This window comes from Rhamphochromis longiceps, linkage group LG7, assembly GCF_057381845.1.
Source record: "Rhamphochromis longiceps isolate RC_006_pf linkage group LG7, R_longiceps_female_GT1.1, whole genome shotgun sequence".
NCBI lineage: Eukaryota > Metazoa > Chordata > Actinopteri > Cichliformes > Cichlidae > Rhamphochromis > Rhamphochromis longiceps.
The window spans coordinates 1214805-1233860 of record NC_140563.1 but is presented as its reverse complement, the minus strand read 5'-3'; the positions used below and the strand labels follow the sequence as shown (position 1 = coordinate 1233860).

At 45.0% G+C, this 19056-nt stretch overlaps 1 protein-coding gene across 3 annotated transcripts in view; it reads left to right on the top strand.

Moving 5' to 3' along the window:
* Positions 1-19056, top strand: part of gnao1a (guanine nucleotide binding protein (G protein), alpha activating activity polypeptide O, a) — a 113299-nt gene that overhangs the window by 19586 nt on the left and 74657 nt on the right. For all 3 annotated transcript variants that reach the window (XM_085411540.1, XM_085411538.1, XM_085411539.1), the window contains exon 3: positions 12727-12868. In XM_085411540.1, coding sequence (XP_085267666.1) covers positions 12727-12868 — 142 coding nt within the window. The remainder of the gene's footprint in view (positions 1-12726; positions 12869-19056) is intronic.

The following is a 19056-nucleotide window of genomic DNA, read 5'->3' as shown; positions in this document are numbered from 1 at the left end:
GTTTAAAGGCCTGCGTGTGGGTAAGGCTGCTTTAGCTGCCTGCTTTGAGCTGTCAGGCTAATACAGAGGCCCACACCTGATTCTGCCCCGAGGTCACTTCCTGTGCCTTGCCCCTGGTCTACTACTGTCCCATCAAAGAAAGGCTAAAAGCAGTGCAGTGGCAGAAGTAATATCCATTCACCGTTTGCTCTTCCTGTCATATATAGTGCAACTAACAAGTGGTCCAGCAATGCTCAGTTGAGTCATTTGTTTAGAATCAGAATCAGAAAGGGTTTTATTGCCAAATGTTGAGCAGGTTTACAACATTAGGAAATTGCTGCGGTGCTTCAGTGCAAACATACTGTCATATAACGCTTAAATAAACATAAAAATAAGAATTAAAGTGCTAAGTAGATAGATATATACTTTTTACTTTTGGGTTGCACATCACCAGCTGCTAGCATCTCCTCCTTCCTAGCCTGGTTGTACTCAATGGTGTATTTGTGCCTCGCATGATAAAACGAGTGTGTAGTTTAAACCTTCAGCAAGCAGGAACTATTTTCTTGCATATTTTCCAAAGGATCGTGCTTTGTTGGATGTAGCTCTCCTTCAGGTACTAAATCGTCATCGGAGGGTGACGCGTGGCTGTCACTGTCAGACAGCGTATACTGATACGATCAGGGACAATATGACACGACTAACCCAAACTGTCTCTCACAGAGCAGACACTACCTTAAAGTGCCTGCTTTGGTGTAATCAGCAGAGCTATTCTTTATAAATCACCTGACGCATGCGTAGGTTTTGGATCAGTGCTACACTCTGCCTTATTTACATACATCTACATCTTCTACCTAAAGCTTTCTGCCAGTCACAACGTTGCTGTAGCCAAGATTTTAGCAACGATGTGGCTGTGAGGAGTGGGTGAAATGAAGCTGGGGAAAAAGATCTGGATCAGATTGGAAATGGCAAAAAAAAAAAAAAAACCAGCTCACAGAAAACAGGTGAAGCTGTCCCAGGGTGGTGTCTCTGAGGGCCAGCATGTGTCTTTGACGTGGGCTGTGGAAGTGCTATGCACCTGAAATGTACACAGCTGACAGTTAAACCACAGCGGTGTCATTTGATAAGCTCGTGAGCTACTGTTACAAAATGGTCGAAACACTGGACTAGATATGACTGCAAGTGTCAGCAGCTGTATCACTGATTCATTCATCTTCTGAACCATTTTAGTGTTACGGCGATGGCCTGAAGCCTGTCCCAGCTGTCACTGGGCAAGAGGCAGAGTACACCATGACCGATTAGCATTTTAACACCGGGCTGACACAGAGGGAAAGAAAAGAAAAATCCACTCTTCTATTCACACCTCGTGCCAGTTTACCATCACCAGTTAGCCCAACAAGCTGTCTTTGGACAGTGGGAGGAGTCCCCCGAGAGAACCTGAGAGGCAAGCACAGGATTAACATGCAGACTGGTGCAGGGCTGCCAGCCAGCATGGAAGCTGTCGAGTGTATTTGCTGTTTGTGCTGATCGCTGGATCCTCAATGAGAGAATGACAGGTCGCACTGTTTGAAACTGAATTACAAGGTTTTAGTGCAACATGCTGGGTGTGACTCTGTGAAGCCGTCGGCAACTGTTAATTAGGCAACGGTTACGACACGGCACCACCGCAGTGGTTGCACTAAGTTCTGCAAAGACATCGTGTGTGTGTGCGTGTGTGCGTCTGTGTGTGTGTGTGTGTGTGTGCGTGTGTGCGTCTGTGTGTGTGTGTGTGTGTGCGTCTGTGTGTGTGTGTGTGTGTGTGTGTGTGCGTCTGTGTGTGTGTGTGTGTGTGTGTGTGCGTGCGTCTGTGTGTGTGTGTGCGTGCGTCTGTGTGTGAGTGTGTGTGTGTGTGTGTGTGTGTGTGCGTCTGTGTGTGTGTGTGCGTCTGTGTGTGTGTGTGTGTGTGTGTGCGTGTGTGCGTCTGTGTGTGTGTGTGTGTGTGCGTCTGTGTGTGTGTGTGTGTGTGTGTGTGTGCGTCTGTGTGTGTGTGTGTGTGTGTGTGTGCGTGCGTCTGTGTGTGTGTGTGCGTGCGTCTGTGTGTGAGTGTGTGTGTGTGTGTGCGTCTGTGTGTGTGTGTGCGTCTGTGTGTGTGTGTGCGTGCGTCTGTGTGTGAGTGTGTGTGTGTGTGTGTGTGCGTGCGTCTGTGTGTGAGTGTGTGTGTGTGTGTGTGTGTGCGTCTGTGTGTGTGTGTGTGCGTCTGTGTGTGTGTGTGTGTGTGCGTCTGTGTGTGAGTGTGTGTGTGTGTGTGTGTGTGCGTCTGTGTGTGTGTGTGTGCGTCTGTGTGTGTGTGTGCGTCTGTGTGTGTGTGTGCGTGCGTCTGTGTGTGAGTGTGTGTGTGTGTGTGTGCGTGCGTCTGTGTGTGTGTGTGTGCGTCTGTGTGTGTGTGTGTGCGCGTGTGTGTGTGTGTGTGTGTGTGTGTGTGCGTCTGTGTGTGTGTGTGTGCGTCTGTGTGTGTGTGTGTGTGTGTGCGTGCGTCTGTGTGTGTGTGTGTGCGTCTGTGTGTGTGTGTGCGCGTGTGTGTGTGTGCATTCTTGTTCCACTCTAGAAATCAGTCACAGGGGAGGGAGAAAGGGTGTGTAATGCATCAGCCCCGTGTTTTTAATTAATAGTTAATTGCAAATGGAAAATTAAAGGGAACGAGGACGAGAGGAGTAAAAAAAGAAGAAGAAATAATTAGGTATGAGGAGCGAGGCAAGTTGGAGGAGAACATGTCACGGCAATGTGGGGGAGAGGAGAGCGAGTGTGATGTTAGAGGAGAGAGATGCACGAGGAAGGGATGAAAGAGGAGTTGGCAGATAAACATAACAGGTGACAGTGAAACAGAGAGATAATGGCAGATAGATTTAATGAGGTCTCCCTAGATGTAATACTGAACTGTAATTATTCTGCTCACCTGTCTGAGCTTACATGCATGTGTATGTGGTTCTTAACATCCCCCCTGAACCTACAGACTGTGTCTCTTGGCACCAGAGCTCTCCATTAGCACATGAGCAAACCTGAACCAGGGGGCCTCCTCTTCAGCTCTGCAATGGTTAGAACCAGATCCTGAAGAAGTATGTTAGCCTCTAATAAGCCGGTCGCATGGGGCGAACGTTGTGGTGCAACACTGCATGATGGGTATAAATGTAAAAATGTGTCAGGCTTTTCTGTCTCTCCGTTTCTGAATAAACCTTCAGGTGCTGCGAACATTAATCTGGTGTTATTGAATACAGTAGGACGGCTCATGCTCTTAGACAGGTCACTGCCTATTTATTATACACTGTGTATTACTTTGGATATAGCTGGGATTAGCTGGTGGTGTACAGACCAGTTTACAGCCTCGGTAGAGTTCCTGTTCCTGCTTGAAAAACGTTAAAAAGTCTGCCACTGGAGCAAGTCAAAGTTCAGTATATTAAGCCTTGAAATTAGAAAAACTCATTCTTAGCTAGGGCTGTTCGATATAACGATATATATCGGATGACGATATAAAAACATCTATCGTTTCATTTTACGCTGTCGTTTGTTTCGTGGTGTCACAGAATAAACTGTTTACGGCAATATGTTTTCATGGTTTTGATGGTCACTGTAGCGGCTATATTCATTTCTTATAGTTCTCTCTTTCTCTTATATTTAATATAACCACACTACGGACGGACAAGCGCCTGTTTTTATGCGTTGTCGTTGTCGGTAACAGCATCACGTGTCGGCTTGTTTATGTTCCACATAAACCTTTCACAATAAAGCTCAAGATCCTGTTGAGACTTTTCAAAATAAACTGAATCACGTGAAAGAGCAGATTATTTACGGATGAGAAGTAAAAAAGAGCCGCCAGGTGCTAAAAAATAAACCTTAGACTCAAACGTTAGAACAGGCTTTTCCCCGCAGCACGCCGTGTAAGAAATACTCCCAAAGAAAACGGCGCCGTTACAACTTATGTCTAAAAATGCATCGTTTCATGCATCGGTTAAAACAATCGACTCCAGCTACACGACGCGCAGCTGGAAACACTTCACACAAGTCGAGCTGCCCGAGATTCACAGACTTTACAGAAAATGTTACGTGTTTGTGATTTATATCGTTATCGGACGATAGATGTCTGATATCGGGATATGAGATTTTGGTCATATCGCGCAGCCCTATTCTTAGCTATCTTTGACTAGTGTTGTGAAGGTTTGTGTCTCATAATAGGTTCATGGTGCTCAAAAGTAGCTTTTTTTATAACCTTCCAACATCATCATCTTGGTTTTAAGTGTATAAAACTTATTTTCATTTCTAAAACTGTGACGCTGTTCTAGATTTAAGTCCAACACCTCACTTAAAATAAGTCATAATTCTCCATTTCTGGTGCGTTTACCTTTCTATAAGCTAAACAGCTTTGTGTCTAATTTGAAGTGTGATGAGATATTTTGACTAGAAATTGAACAAAAATACTTGGTAACATTTTGAGTTTTTGCAGTGTTTACTTCAAGCTAAACGTAAGATTTCAATACCTGCATCCATAAAACTGAATTATTAGTTTTATTAATGCTTTCATATATTTTAAGTACAGTATTTGTTGCTCTGGAGATTGATGGTTAACTGATGCAGCACATGCTCCGTACTGAATTATCACAGCTCCTGCATGTAAAACTGTTGTGGCTCTTCTATCCTGTCCACACTTACAGTCTCCTATAACTGTACTCATGAGGCACATTTAGGTTATGTTATATAACATATGATGCTACTATACTCACTGGCCACTTTGACATACATGCTTTTTCAACTGCGTGTGAATACAGATATCTAATGTCTGTGAAGGTTCTCAGTCATCCAGGTCATCGTAGTCAAAGGAGCTTGCAAAGAAAAGCGTCTGGACTCCCACTAGGCTTATATCTGGGACTCTCCACCATTTGACCTTAGAACTGAAGAAGCTTCTCGGATGAGAGGTGAAACGTCTTCAAGCAACTTAAAGAAGTCCAGACGCTTTTCTTTGCAAGCTCCTTTGACAGATATCTAATATTTTTGTGTTGTTTAGAGTCTCGCTGTCTGCAGTGTCTTCTTAGCTAAGAGAGATGAAGTGGTGAAGCAGATGCAACATCTGAGTTGACCAGCTTAGTCATTGACAGTCCAGCTGGGTTGATGTTTTATGTAGTGTTATGTAGTAAGGCTGCGTTTGCAGATTGTTTTTCTAAATCATGCGACAGCATCAGATAAACATCTGGATGTTTGGATTTGGACGTTTTCAGTTCATCACGGGACTTTTCTTGAAGGCTGTTGTAATCTTTAGCTTTGTGCTGACTCTGGGGTTTCCCCCTGTAACTGCTTCTCTTGTTGCTTGTTACAGAAACTCTTCTACCATTAGATTTTCGTGGTCGATGAAGAAGCAACGGTGACGAGCGTAGAGATGTTCCAAACGTGACTGCAGTTGGAAGAATTGTTTCTGCTCTGGAGATGTTGAGTGATACAGATGATGAGAGCACAATAAATACTGAAGAGTCTTATGCACTAGGTTGGATCCCCTGTTGCCTTAATGTTTCATGGCACTGACTCAACAAGGTGCTCTGCTGCACACCTCAGTGTTGCCTGGCCATTCTCCTCTGACCTCTGTCAACATCTCCCCCACGTCTACATGCCTGTATGTATTGAGCTGCTGCTATGTGCTTGGCTGATTAGTGACTGATACGCACTGATCTGTCAGAACAGATATTTCCAGATCAGTAGTTCATGTTACGAACATCTCACATGAGTGTTGTCAATGCACAAAGAAAGTCTCTTTCTGGCCTAAAAAGGGCTAAATTCCATTTATTTTCAGCTATCTGAGCTGGAAAAGACGCACTGGTGCAGACGGGCAATCCAAAGAAGAAAAATGATAACGTTTATTTATTATTATCTTAATATTTAGCTTTGAAAATCTTATTTTTGGAGATATTTTTGTTAATCATGTCTTTATCCCGTCTTCCTTCTCTCACCCCAACCAATCACAGCAGATGGCCCCGCCCCTCCCTGAGCCTGGTTCTGTCGCAGGTTTCTTCCTGTTAAAAGGGAGTTTTTTCTTCCCGCTATCGCCAAAGTGCTGCTCATAGGGGGTCATATGACTGTTGGGTTTTTCTCTGCTGTACGATCTACTTTACAATATAAAGCGCCTTGAGGCGACTGTTGAATTGAATTTCTTTTGGACTTTAAACTTACATTAGCACCAGAGGCAAAGGGTAGGCTAAGAGTTTGTGAATGTATCGAGACTGTAACAAATTTTCTCCATGAATTTAAGAGTTTTCAAAACCACAAATATAAACCCTGCAGGTGTAGTGAGACCAATGCCCGGACTCTATTGATATGCACATAAACTCTTCACAGCAATCCATCCAGTAACTAGTTTGGATCAAAGCGTTAGACCAGCCATCCCCCGAGCTTCGCCTCCAGCACGGCTTAAATACCGGCTTATGTGTGTTTTGAAGAAAAGCAGAGACAGAGCTGAGGGCATCGGGATGTGTCTGTGAGAATCTGTGTGCTCAGGATGCTGCTGCTTGACCTCAAGGTGTGATGACAAGTGAGTGGAGCCGAATAACGGAGCAGCTGATGCCTCCATTTCACTGTCTGTGTGTGTGTGATGGGAGGGTGGAGGGGCAACGTTACTGACACCTTCAGTTATTTATAGCTTCTTTATCACACACATTTTTATCTCCTCCTCTTTCTCCTTCACTCTTTGCACTTGCTGTAATGTTCTCAGAAAACACACACACACGCTGTGCATCCGAGTCTGAGGCAGCGCTGACAGGAGTTGGTCAGTGTGCACTTTGTCACTACCAAGAGCTCTGTCGACGAAGAACGGAAAGGGAGTGGATGGACGGCATAGTGCAAAAGAGCCAATCACAGGGCTTTGTGCGAGTGTGTGTGTGTCAGAGCAAACAGTGTTAGCTAGCAACAGTGCAGGGCTGAGATAAAGACCTAATTGCATAGTGTGCTGTGTAGGCTTTGTGTTCTGTGAGTGTTCACATGAGTAGGTGTGAGGATAAAAATACGAGGCATTAACGAGGCAGGCGCGTTGTGTTTGATATCATGTGTGCGCATCAACAGTTTTTCTTTCTGTGGGTTTCGTAACTTTAGCCGGTTAGCTTTAAACTTCAGGTCATCTTGTCAACGGAGCCTTCAAACTCCCAGAAACACGAGTTTTTAGCGCCTGTTGATCAGTGATCATCAGCAAAGAACGGCCACGCTGGAGTCGATGTAACCAGTTTGACAAATTTAAAAGTGCGCTATAGGCAGACACCATCCTGTGACTGCTATATAACATCTGCTGATTGGCCCCAAAATGGCAGCCACAGGATGATGTCATGGAACAGCGTTGTGGTTAAATTGCCCATATGTCTGTCTCTCTGTCCATCTGTCTGACTCGGTGTGAAACTAAACTATGTTTCAGGTCACCGTGCAGATTGTGCCAAGGCTACGTGAAATTGTACACATACACACACCAACACAGAAACACACACACAGTCCCTTGGCTTTGCTGACAGAAGGGCTTGGAGAGTGGGTAATGAGAAAAGGTCCTCATGCATGAAAGCTCACGTCAGCAAGCTAGCCAGCCGCTCGCACACACACACACACACACACACACACACACACACACACACACACACACACACACATGTACAGAGATGGGAAAACATGTCAGTTACACTTCTGATAACATTCATAACACTAATTTTAAGTCTTTGCTCGACCCTGTTCTCCCCAGCTGTGACCTTCGGTGTCTTCCTCTCTCTTCCCGAGTTAGCAAAGATGCCAGTAAAACTTTCTAGAGCGCTTTCTTCTTCCATCAACCCTCCTCCTCGAATTGTTTTCCAGTTAGGGAATCACGTAAAAGCTCAGCAACATCCACAAAATGTAAATCGATTACCATTTAAGAACAAAATAGTTGAGACAGAGCTAGACGGAGCACACCTCGCCATGATAAACAACGGGTAGCATCACGATATCCAGCTGAGGAAAGAACCACCTGCCTTTACGTGTCAGAGGATTGTTTTAGCTGTCTGTGTCCAGTTAGCTTAACAACCTTAATGCTGTGTGTTAGAAGCGCCACGGGACATAACGTAGGGACAACACGGGCGTGCTGAGTGTCGGCGCCCTCCCACGGCCACTTCTGTTCCTGATGAAAGGCTCAACTTTTGGTTTGGTTTAAAAAACTTTATTCCGAGTTCTTACCTCACAGTCAGGTTTACATGGAGTTTACATCTAGTCCAAGATGGCGCGGCCACGTCCAGACGCCTTCCTGATCGCTCTCTGTGTGCATGGGTGTTGGACTTCCTCACTGGCAGAACTCAGGTGGTGAGGGTGGGCAGGTGCTTCTCCAACAGCATCACCATCAACACAGGAGCACCTCAGGGATGTGTCCTCTCGCCACTGCTCTACTCCCTCTACACTTCAGACTGTGTGGCCACCCACGGCTCCAACACCATTGTGAAGTTTGCTGACGACACAGTGGTGTTGGGTGCCATCTCCAACAACGATGAGGCGGCCTACATGGATGAAGTGAAGAATCTGGCATCGTGGTGCCAGGACAACCACCTCCAGCTGAACGTCAGCAAGACCAAGGAGCTGGTGGTGGACTTCAGAAGGGGTCAGCACAGAGACTACAAGCCCATCATCATCAATGGAGCTCCAGTGGAGAGGGTGCAGTTCTTCAAGTATCTTGGTGTCCACATCTCCTCAGACCTGACATGGGCTGCCCACATTCAGGTCCAGACCAAAAAGGCTAGGCAGCGCCTGTATCACCTACGACAACTGAGGAAGTTCAGGGTCTCTCCAAAGATCCTCAGGATTTTCTATACAGGCGCTGTGGAGAGCATCCTCACACAGAACATGACATCGTGGTTCGGGAACAGCTGTGTGAAGGACCAAAAAGCTCTCCAGAGAGTGATCCGTACAGCAGAACGCTGCTGCAGGATTGCTCTCCCCCCGCTTCAGGACACCTACACCAGGAGATGCCGGACTAGAGCAGCGCAGATACTGAAGGACCCGTCCCATCCTGGCAACAAACTGTTCCAACTTCTGCAATCTGGTAGAAGGTTCCGCATCTTCCGGGCAAGGACAGAGAGACTCAAGAGGAGCTTCTATCCCCAAGCCATCCGTGCCCTAAACACACACACCCGCCCTCTCACATCATCTATAATTGACTGAGACAGGACTCTTCCAGACACTAAACCAAGGCACAATGTACATTTCAATTCCTTTAATTTTAAATATGTTTATATTGTCTATCCTGTAAAATAGTCAGATGTCTATTCATATTAATGTACAGAATTCACCTGCTTGCTGCTACTGCTGCACATTCACCCAGTGTATATACTATATATATATATATATATATGTATATATATATATATATATATATATATATATATGTATATATATATATATATATATATATATATATATAATGTTCTTCCTCTACACCCCCCCCCCCCCCCCCCCCCCCCAATTTTTGCACATGTCGAGGAGCGTGTCAGGCTACATTTCACTGTGTGTTATACTTGTATAACTATGCATGTGACAAATAATAAAGAACCTTGAACCTTGAACCTTGGAAGCACATTCTCACAGTGCAAAGCTGGCCGAGCGCCCCTGCAGAAGAGGCTCTTTGTCATAACTTTAGCTTCCTGTCGTATAAACACAGAGTCCCCAGTTCTGTTTGTTAGGTTATTTCTGACATCAACCTCTCTATTGGCATCGTTTCCTCTTCCCATTAAGAGTTTCTCCTCTCTGGTGGTAGGAAAGGTGGAATTTCAGAAAATGTCTTTTTGGCATCTTTTAGCGGGGACGCAAAGATCTGTCCTGGTTCCCGTCTGCAGCTCCAGGCTTTGGCCCTCTGTGTGAAAGGCACTGATGTAAATAGAAGTGTGGCATATTTATATAGGACTGGCACACTGCCTGATTGATCTGAAACGTTACACTGACCGAGACCGCAAACACACACACACACACACACACACACACACACACACACACACACACACACACACACACACACAAAGTCAATACCGTTGGACACTCACAGAAGCAGTAAACAGATGTATCGTACCACACATCTGCCATATGTCAAGAAGCACACCAAACCAGACCCCGCAGAGCAGAGGCCTTTTTAAACTGACCACGAACTCTGTGGTCAGGTTGTTATAAAGAAACCGAAGCTTTTCCTTATTTCCTTTCATGTACTTTACGTCATAACGATGGATGTTCATATTAAACTTGTAATGAGGTCGGCGTATGTGCGAGTAATCCCCGTCAGGAACAGAACTTCAGGATTTGGACTCTCAGCACTCCGTCTGCTCTTGGCTCTCTATGATTTTAGTGAGGGTGGATATCACCTTATATGGTAATCTTAGGCGTACAGCAACCCACTCACCTGCTGTTCAAACCTTCTGTTTGAAAAGAGCAGAAGAGCAAAGAGCTCACTTCAGACCTGACATAAGTGAGGATTATTTTGATTCATCAGTCAAGCACCTTTCAGTGTAATCGATGTTGTTCTCCAGAAGTTTAATCTGTTCATCTGGACGTAGCGTTTTGTGGGAGAAACGTTTCGTCACTCATCCAGGTGACTTGTTCAGTCTCAGCTGACTGCAGATAATTGATGTAGTGTGAGTACATAATACTTTATCTCACCGGCTCATGACTGATGCTGCGTATTGCTGTCCAGCTGTCACTAGTAGGAACTAAGAACAAATATAAGCGTTCACATGCTAAAGAACAAGATGTGAACAGTTTCTCTGAACAGTTTCTCTGATCAGTTTCTCTGAACGTCCACTGCGGGGCTGCTGACAGCGCTTATATTTGTTCTTAGTTCCTACTAGTGATGTGCGATACCACTGATTTCCTTTCCGATCCGATACCAAGTAATATTCAGGGTGGTATCGACGATACTGATCCGATACTTTGTACAAAAACGTATTTTATTTGTTGTATCTTAAATTATAGCGTCATAATGATTACAGGACATCAGATTACTTGTTCTTATCACTTAATAATGCAGAGTTCATCATATAGAAATAAAAAAACTGAAGTTGTGCTATTTGACCACCTTGCCTGCCTGTGAGAGACGTCTGTCTCGCCCTAGCAGCACCTGTCCCTCTCCTCCTCTTCAGTTCGTCTCAACACTCGTCATATTCTGTGATATGATTTACTCTGAGGTGACAAGGTTAGTGATGTTGCCACAACCATACATGCCAACCCTCCCGATTTTTCTGGGAGAATCCTGATTTTCAGTGCCCCTCCCGAAAATCTCCCGGAGCCACCATTCTCCCGAATTTCTCCCCGGACAACAAAATTGAAAAACCATATCGCAGAATTCATAGCGCGGCCCAGCCAATTCCAGTTTCCAACAATGACGGCAGCTACTTAGTTTTAATATTACTCTTATTTCTCTTTCTGGGTCGCAAAAAAACTTTTAACATATTTTCAGGTGAGAATGTAGCTGTGTAAACTTCAAATATCTGAGCCGACACATCATCTTCAAACCCCCGCGGGCTTTCACTACTCGAGTTAAACATGATATTTAAGTCACTTTGATAACTTAAAAATGTTCTTGTTTGGCTTTTTCAGTGTTTTATTTAATCGTGAGTAAATCGGTTTGGCTGAGATTAAAATGATTAGATTAAATTTAATTTAACTTTTTTAATCCCTCGGGAGGGTTACTCCGGGGTTTTACACAGCTGAATAAACGTCAAACAGAAACTGATTAAAGAGAAGTGTGAGACGGTCGAGAGTTTAAGTCAGCGCCCGGTTATATTTTAGATAGCAAGGAGCAGACGGCTGAGTTTCACTACCCGGCTTTCTTTAGACCGCGAAGGTCTAAAGAACCCTAAGGCGGAAGAGGAAGTAGTTCCTTTGAATGTAGACAATCCGAATGTTATAGTTTCTTTCCACTGTGTTCCTGTTAATGATAAACTACAAATTTACCCTAAATTACTAAAATATCGATATTTTAATGTGAGAATCGATTCTAGAACATAAATGATTGGTATCGGAGGAATCGATATTTCAGGATCGATCCGCACATCACTAGTTCCTACACGTGTCTCTCTGACTTTACCGAGCTCTTTGCACTTTCTTTACTAGATTTCTTTTCAATTTGGATTACTTGGTTGTAAAGTAAGAACAGTGGGATAGACACAGGCCTGTAATACACGCACAAATGTTTGCAGCCGTGTTGGATCCTGAGTTGTGCCCATGCTGGAGGCCCGTTCGTTCGGGTTTATTTATGCATGGTGATGTTGTCTATCAGAATTGCCTCACACTGTTGCCTCAACCTGTATCTGTCTGTTTGAATCAACCTGTTGTTCGTGGCTGTCCGTCTCTCTGTTGGTCTTTGTCTCATTTGTCCATACGAGCGGGAGTCTACCTCGCTAACTGTCCCTGCGACCGTCTGTCGCTGTGCCCTTGCGTTAGGTGCAGTGAAAGACATTGTGGCATTTCAAACAGCAGCCTTAAATGTCAGGTTAGGCTACAGTTATGGGCCCGCTCCCTCCCTCCTCTCCGGTCCAGGCTCCACCTGTGCTTATCTCCATTTTCCTCATTTTCCTCTTTTGTATCCCACGAACGTGTAAAACACCTTTGCCGTGTGCTTTTAATCCACTTTTTTATCAGGTTGAGAAGCAAACCTGTGCCTGCACATAACTTTGCTGTTCACTTTGTTTGCCTGTATAATGAGCAGAGCCCAAGTATTTAACATTCTTTAATGCCCGTGCGTCTCTTTGTTTCTAGGATCATCCACGAGGACGGTTTCTCCGGCGATGACGTAAAGCAGTACAAGCCCGTTGTTTACAGCAACACCATCCAATCTTTGGCCGCCATCGTCCGCGCCATGGACACGCTGGGCCTGGAGTACGGAGACAAAGAGCGCAAGGTCAGCTCCCGTCCTCAAGCGTGCATACACGTTTCCCAAGCATGCCCAGCAGAACGTACGACACATAAATGACTCATTTTCCAAATACTGTCACCAACATTGTAGAGTGTGATGACAGATCACCATAAACGAGGGAAATGTTTTGTGATTTTTTTGTATTCTCACTTCTGTGAACTAAATAAGGCTCATCATTAAGCACTTAGCTCGTGCACCAAATTCCCAGCCTACGACTGACGCACGTAGCCACGGGATGGACCACATAACTGGGATAGAGCAGGGAGAGGCCGGCGTGGGCCTTGCAAGACAAAAGCACCAGGAGTCCAGCTCTTGTATCAGACCTGTTAAAGTATATGTGGCAGGACAACGATCTCTACCAGCTTCAGCTCCTCGATTTGACCTTTTTGAAGACAAAAATCTCTCCGTATAAAGTTGTGGAGGATAGCACTTAAATATAGCGCAGGTGTAAGACTGCCTGTGCTGTGGTCCCTGAATGCTGATAGCTGGTCTAAGCAAATTCAGGTGCACAGACACAGACCTTCCCTACACATTTCACTCTTGACTGGTTGCAGCTGTGTCTAATGTAAAAAATATTCACAGCTTGTTCGTTTTCCCAGAACGTTAGACGCTGCCATCAAAGACAAGTTAGCATCACATTAGTATTCACTCAGAAAGCATCATTTTTCAGGGAACACTTTAAAGACGGTACGATCTTTAAAGACCGTACTGAATGACCTAACCAAACAATCCTAATGTGACCAAGGAGACACTGAAGGAAAAGTAAATGCCCGGTGAAAATGAGGGAAGACAAACCATCATGAAATGAAAAACACCAGCTTCCAAACAAACGCCGCCTCCTGAGGGACAAACGGATCATTTGCTTCACCACAAACTCCAGTGGCCTCTGAAGTCATGGCAACTTTGATGCTTTGGAAAGCATCGAGAGGAAAGCAGAAAATGATCAGCACTTGTTTTATATATATTTCATATTTTAATGTCTTTGTTTCGCTTGCTGAGATTGAGCAGCGATCTTGCATCTTTTATTTGATAAACTGTCTTCAGTTTATCGGGATTGGCTTTGAACGGACCCTGTCACGCTTGGGCCGAAATTCCTTCACACTAAGGCTCACACCGGGTCACTTTCCCAATTTTGCTTTAAGTTATAAAGTTATTTTATTATTTACATTTGGCCTAATATTGATCCTTATTGCTGCTTCAGAGGATAGTTGGAAATGTCTGTCAGAATCTGCAGAGTATACAGAACAAATAAAATGTTCACGTTGTCTTCCCAACAGTTTAAGATAAGATAGAACTTTATTAATCCCTCGGGTGGGTTCCTCTGGGAAATTCGACTGACATCTACACCGGATGGCCAGGAAGCATTCGCAATGTCTTCTCCGGCGCTGATAATTGGCGTCTGTCTTGTGTCAGTGACGTAAAAGACGGATTTAATGCGACATGACCATCAAACAGCAGTCGCTTTCTGAAACATCAGATACGTATCGGATTCAGGACCACATACCAAAGTGACCCAGATCGGCTTTGAAAATATCGGATTTGTGCCGTTCACACTGTCACACCATGATCGGATAGATGGTCGCAGAGGGTCAGAAAAGTCGGATTTGATGCGCTTTCGCCTGCAGCGTGAACGTAGCCTTAGTCTTTCCCACTTCTCAGTCCTCTGAATCCTGAAGTATACACGTTCAGTATACGACCTGCTAATTGAGGATTATGAATCTAATCCACAGAAGAGGATCGGTTCTATCTGAACGCAGGGCAGCGGGATGAGGCTAATCAACCGCTCCTTTATACTCACCTCAGTTTCAGGTTCCAAATTTCTAATAAATCAGGTCATTAGACTTGTCAGGATGACTCAGGCACTAAAGAGTGCAGGAAATGCAGTCATGTATGGCACCTTCAGTTAAATGCTGAACATCAGCTCGTGGTTTTGAATGCACTGCTGTAGGAGCGAACACGTTTTCACTCAGCCTCACCTTCTCTGCTGGAACGTTTTGTTTGACCTCTGTCTGCACATGAAGCATCCTGATGTGTTTGTGTGATTCAGACGAAACACTGACACGCCCACTTTGTTCCTGATGTTGTATAAAAGTTCAAAGTGAAGATAAATGCTGCTGGTGTAAGTGTACATCATTAGCAGTTCTGTGTAGTTGTTGATGATGCGTCGCCATAGCAGTCGTGGTGATGATGTCACAGTGGTGATGATGTCACGATGACAGAATATCTGTCCTCCTCATCACTGCGTGAGCGGCACAGATTTGAACTGTAAGAACACATGCAGGTGACCTTAACCTTATCCAAAGGCGCGGTGTATTTTTAATCACAACGCTGCTTTTGATACTCCATGTAGAGGCTGAAATAACAATACACCTATTGATCAGGATATGCTGTGTGTGTGTGTGAGTTGTCTTTGTTAGACTATTGAAATGAGGACATTTTGGAAACGCAGTAGTGTGAGGAGTCAAGGTCAGCCATACAAACGTGTGTGTGTCTGTTGGAGGGTATAATATATCAAAGTATTGCGTTTCTATTTCGAGGTAAAGTGAACAGCCTCAGCTACATTGTTATTTGTACAGAGTCAATCCGTCCACCCAGCCAGCCGTCCAGCTGTCCGTTTTCTACCACTTATGCAGGTCATGGGGACGGCAGGCAAACCTCTCTCCTGCCCTCCAGCACCTAAAGCTCCTCTGGGAGACACCGAAGTGTTCCCAGGCAAGAATGGAGCAGTTTATGTTTTTGGTGTGAGAGTTGACATTTTGAAAAGTGTCTACAACAAGATTTCTGTGCTACACTACTTATCAGGTTAAAGTAACGTGTGTTACAGAAGGGTTGCAGGATTATAACCGGTTCTGAAATGAATGCAAAGTGTTGAAGAAGAGGCGTAAAACAGGAAAGAGGACAGAAGATAGATTTTTCAAGGCAAAATGGAGAAGTGACAGTGGACAAGAAACAGAATGAGCTGTGTTTACACTCCCCATCTGACTTCCCCACAAAGTAACCAGAGCAACATCCTACCCACATCAATAAAGGACGAGGGGTGAACGTGAACGTTTTTCATACCCGTATCCTTCAAGCTCTCCTCTTACTCTTTCAGCTTCCCCCTCTAATCCTGTGCTGGGATCGCGTATGTCAAACCTGTCCCGTCCTATCTTTTTCTGGTCTTTTGCTTGCTCTTCTGACTGCGCCCCACCCACCCACCAATCTGTTTCTCTTCGCTAGTTGCTGTGGCAACCCAGTGTTTTCCCTTGCTCTCAACACATTCCACAAGCCCGTGTCCAAGGGCGCCGTGACACATACACTTGGAGACGCGCACGCACAAACTCACACGCGTATGCAACACATGCACACATTATGATAGCTTGCTTGAAATAGATCTTTGAGCACTTTTCACTCAGGCTTCACAGAAGAAGCTTCAAAGAGAAACCTCTTTGGTGTTAAAGCCTCTGCTGGTCCTTCAATAAAACTACAGTTTATGGCTCCGTGCTGTGACCTGAGGTAGTATACTATGTCTGTCCTTATGTACATACCAATCAGTCCCATTCTCGCAAATCTTAGGAACTATTTTTTTCATATTCAGTTCAAGCAGGGATGAATGTAATCTAGTGATTAAGGCCAAGGACAACTGTATGACAGTAATGATAGTTTCCAGAATTCTCTCCTGCAAACACAAAGTCTAAAAAAAGTAGTTAAAGCTTAGGGCAAGGGTGGGGAACTCCAGGCCTCGAGGGCCGGTGTCCTGCAGGATCTCACCCTGGGTCAGCACACCTGAATAAGACGATGAGTTCATTACCAGCCTCTGCAGGACTTCAAGACATGTTGAGGAGGTGATTTAGCCATTTAAATCAGCTGTGTTGGATCAAGGACACATCTAAAAGCTGCAGGACCCTCGAGGCCTGGAGTTGCCCACCCCTGCTTTAAAGTCAAAGTCAAATTTATTTATATAGCACATTTAAAACGACAACTGTTGACCAAGGTGCTGTATACAATTTAGGCGAATGCTTTCACCTGTATCGTCCTCTGTGTAAAGTTCCCCTCCATTCCCAGACCAACTTGTATTTAGAGATAATGTCCTACGGGATGCATTGGTTAGTTGCATTTAGATCCATTACTCCAGCAGTAGCAACAGTGCAGTATTTAAAATACAAACAGTAAAATATGGCATTTTTCATCCATCCATGTGTTTTTTTTGTAACCGCTGTTGTCATTTAGGGTCCCAGGGTGCTGGAGTCTGTCCCAGCCGTCACAGGGCACAGAGGCACATCCTGTACAGGGCGCTGGTCTAGCACGCCGTTTGCACTTGTCACGGGGTGGAAAGGGACAAGTTATTTAAGTTTTGCATGTTTTGTTGTTTTACCTTTTTAATATTTTAATATGAAGTGTATTTACTTAGTTTTTATATTGCATGTATTGGTCATGTTTTGTGCAGTGGTTATGTTGTTGCATGTTTTCGTTATACTGTCAAATTGTCCTGGAAAGACTCCGCCCCTACCTGATAGTAAACTGATCACACCTGCGAGAGATCCCAGAGAGGCCAATAAGAGGGCCTGGCAGACCATAGAGCAGGGGGGGGAGAAAAAGCTTGAGAGAAGGCTTGAGAGGAGGAGAGACATGGCATGGTAACCGGTGTGGGCGACAGCCGCGCAGAGCAGCACAGAGGCCCGGCTATAGGCAGCTGGCCAAGGCGTGCGGCGAAGGAGAACGAGACCAGAGATCGCGGACGACCGCGCACTGGAGGGAGTGATCGGAGCTGAGCGGAGAGGTCTGTGCTGGTGTTGACGGGAGGTAGCTCCTCGCCGAGAGAGGCCCACGGCAGGGGATAGAGAGGCAGCGGGATGGCGCCTTATGTCCCCGGGACGGCGAGTCTATGGCTACGCGTGTGAAACACAACACAGTGGTGGGCGGAGTTAGGAGCTCTGCCCATCTGGGGTAAGTCCCGATTCATCCCGTCTAAGACGAACCTCCAGTGGAATTTAAGAATGGTGACTGCCGCTGGCCCTCTCTCCTTTTTCTAGTTGGCATCAGAATGAAGAGGCCGACAGGACGGCGACAATCCTGTTGGTTTCTGCACCGTTTGGACTTTTATATCGTGGCGGATGCCACTGGACTTTTAATGTTGTGTTTTATTGATTTTTATTGTGTTATCCCTTGGCCAAGGTTGTTTTAATTTAGTTTACATTTTTAACTATTTAAATATAATAAATTATATTTTAATTCTACAGTTTTTTAATCGTGTGCTTTCCCTTGGCGGCTCCACTGCTCTGTCCGTTTGGAGGAAGGTTTCCTTCCATTAAAAAAACGACACTGTGGGAATAAAATCAGCCTTTCCGCTCCGTTACATAATTGGCGTTGTCGACAGGATACGGAGCCAGAGCAGTTGGGTTAGTCAGGGGAAATGCAAATATATGATGTATGTGTATATTAGTGCCCCAATAATGTGTGTTTTAGGTCGTATGTCCCCTGAGCAAATGAGTATGGACAGTGTGCACAAGTATGAGTGTTGGCCACACCAAGAATGAAAGAAGAACGTCCAACCAAGGTTGTCATGGGAGGTCAGCTGCAGGCTTGCGGGAGGTGGGGTAATGATTTGCTGCTAGGCAGCAGTGCTTGGGATTAAGCACGAGACCCTGGAAGCATCCTCACGGTAGCAGCCGGGTGCAGTGTAGGACCTTATGGCTTCTGGGTAGCTATGTTACGAGGACGTGAGAGTGATTGCTCGTTTGTGGCCTTGGACTGAATGGTGCACTTTGTTATATTTTTGCTTGGGGATCGAAGACGGAACCGGACTCAAAGAAAGCTTCATGACTGGAAGCTGGGTTTTTAGCAGGGACTGCTAATCTTTCAGTGTGGGGGGATGTCACGGGGTGGAAAGGGACAAGTTATTTAAGTTTTGCATGTTTTGTTGTTTTACCTTTTTAATATTTTAATATGAAGTGTATTTACTTAGTTTTTATATTGCATGTATTGGTCATGTTTTGTGCAGTGGTTATGTTGTTGCATGTTTTCGTTATACTGTCAAATTGTCCTGGAAAGACTCCGCCCCTACCTGATAGTAAACTGATCACACCTGCGAGAGATCCCAGAGAGGCCAATAAGAGGGCCTGGCAGACCATAGAGCAGGGGGGGGAGAAAAAGCTTGAGAGAAGGCTTGAGAGGAGGAGAGACATGGCATGGTA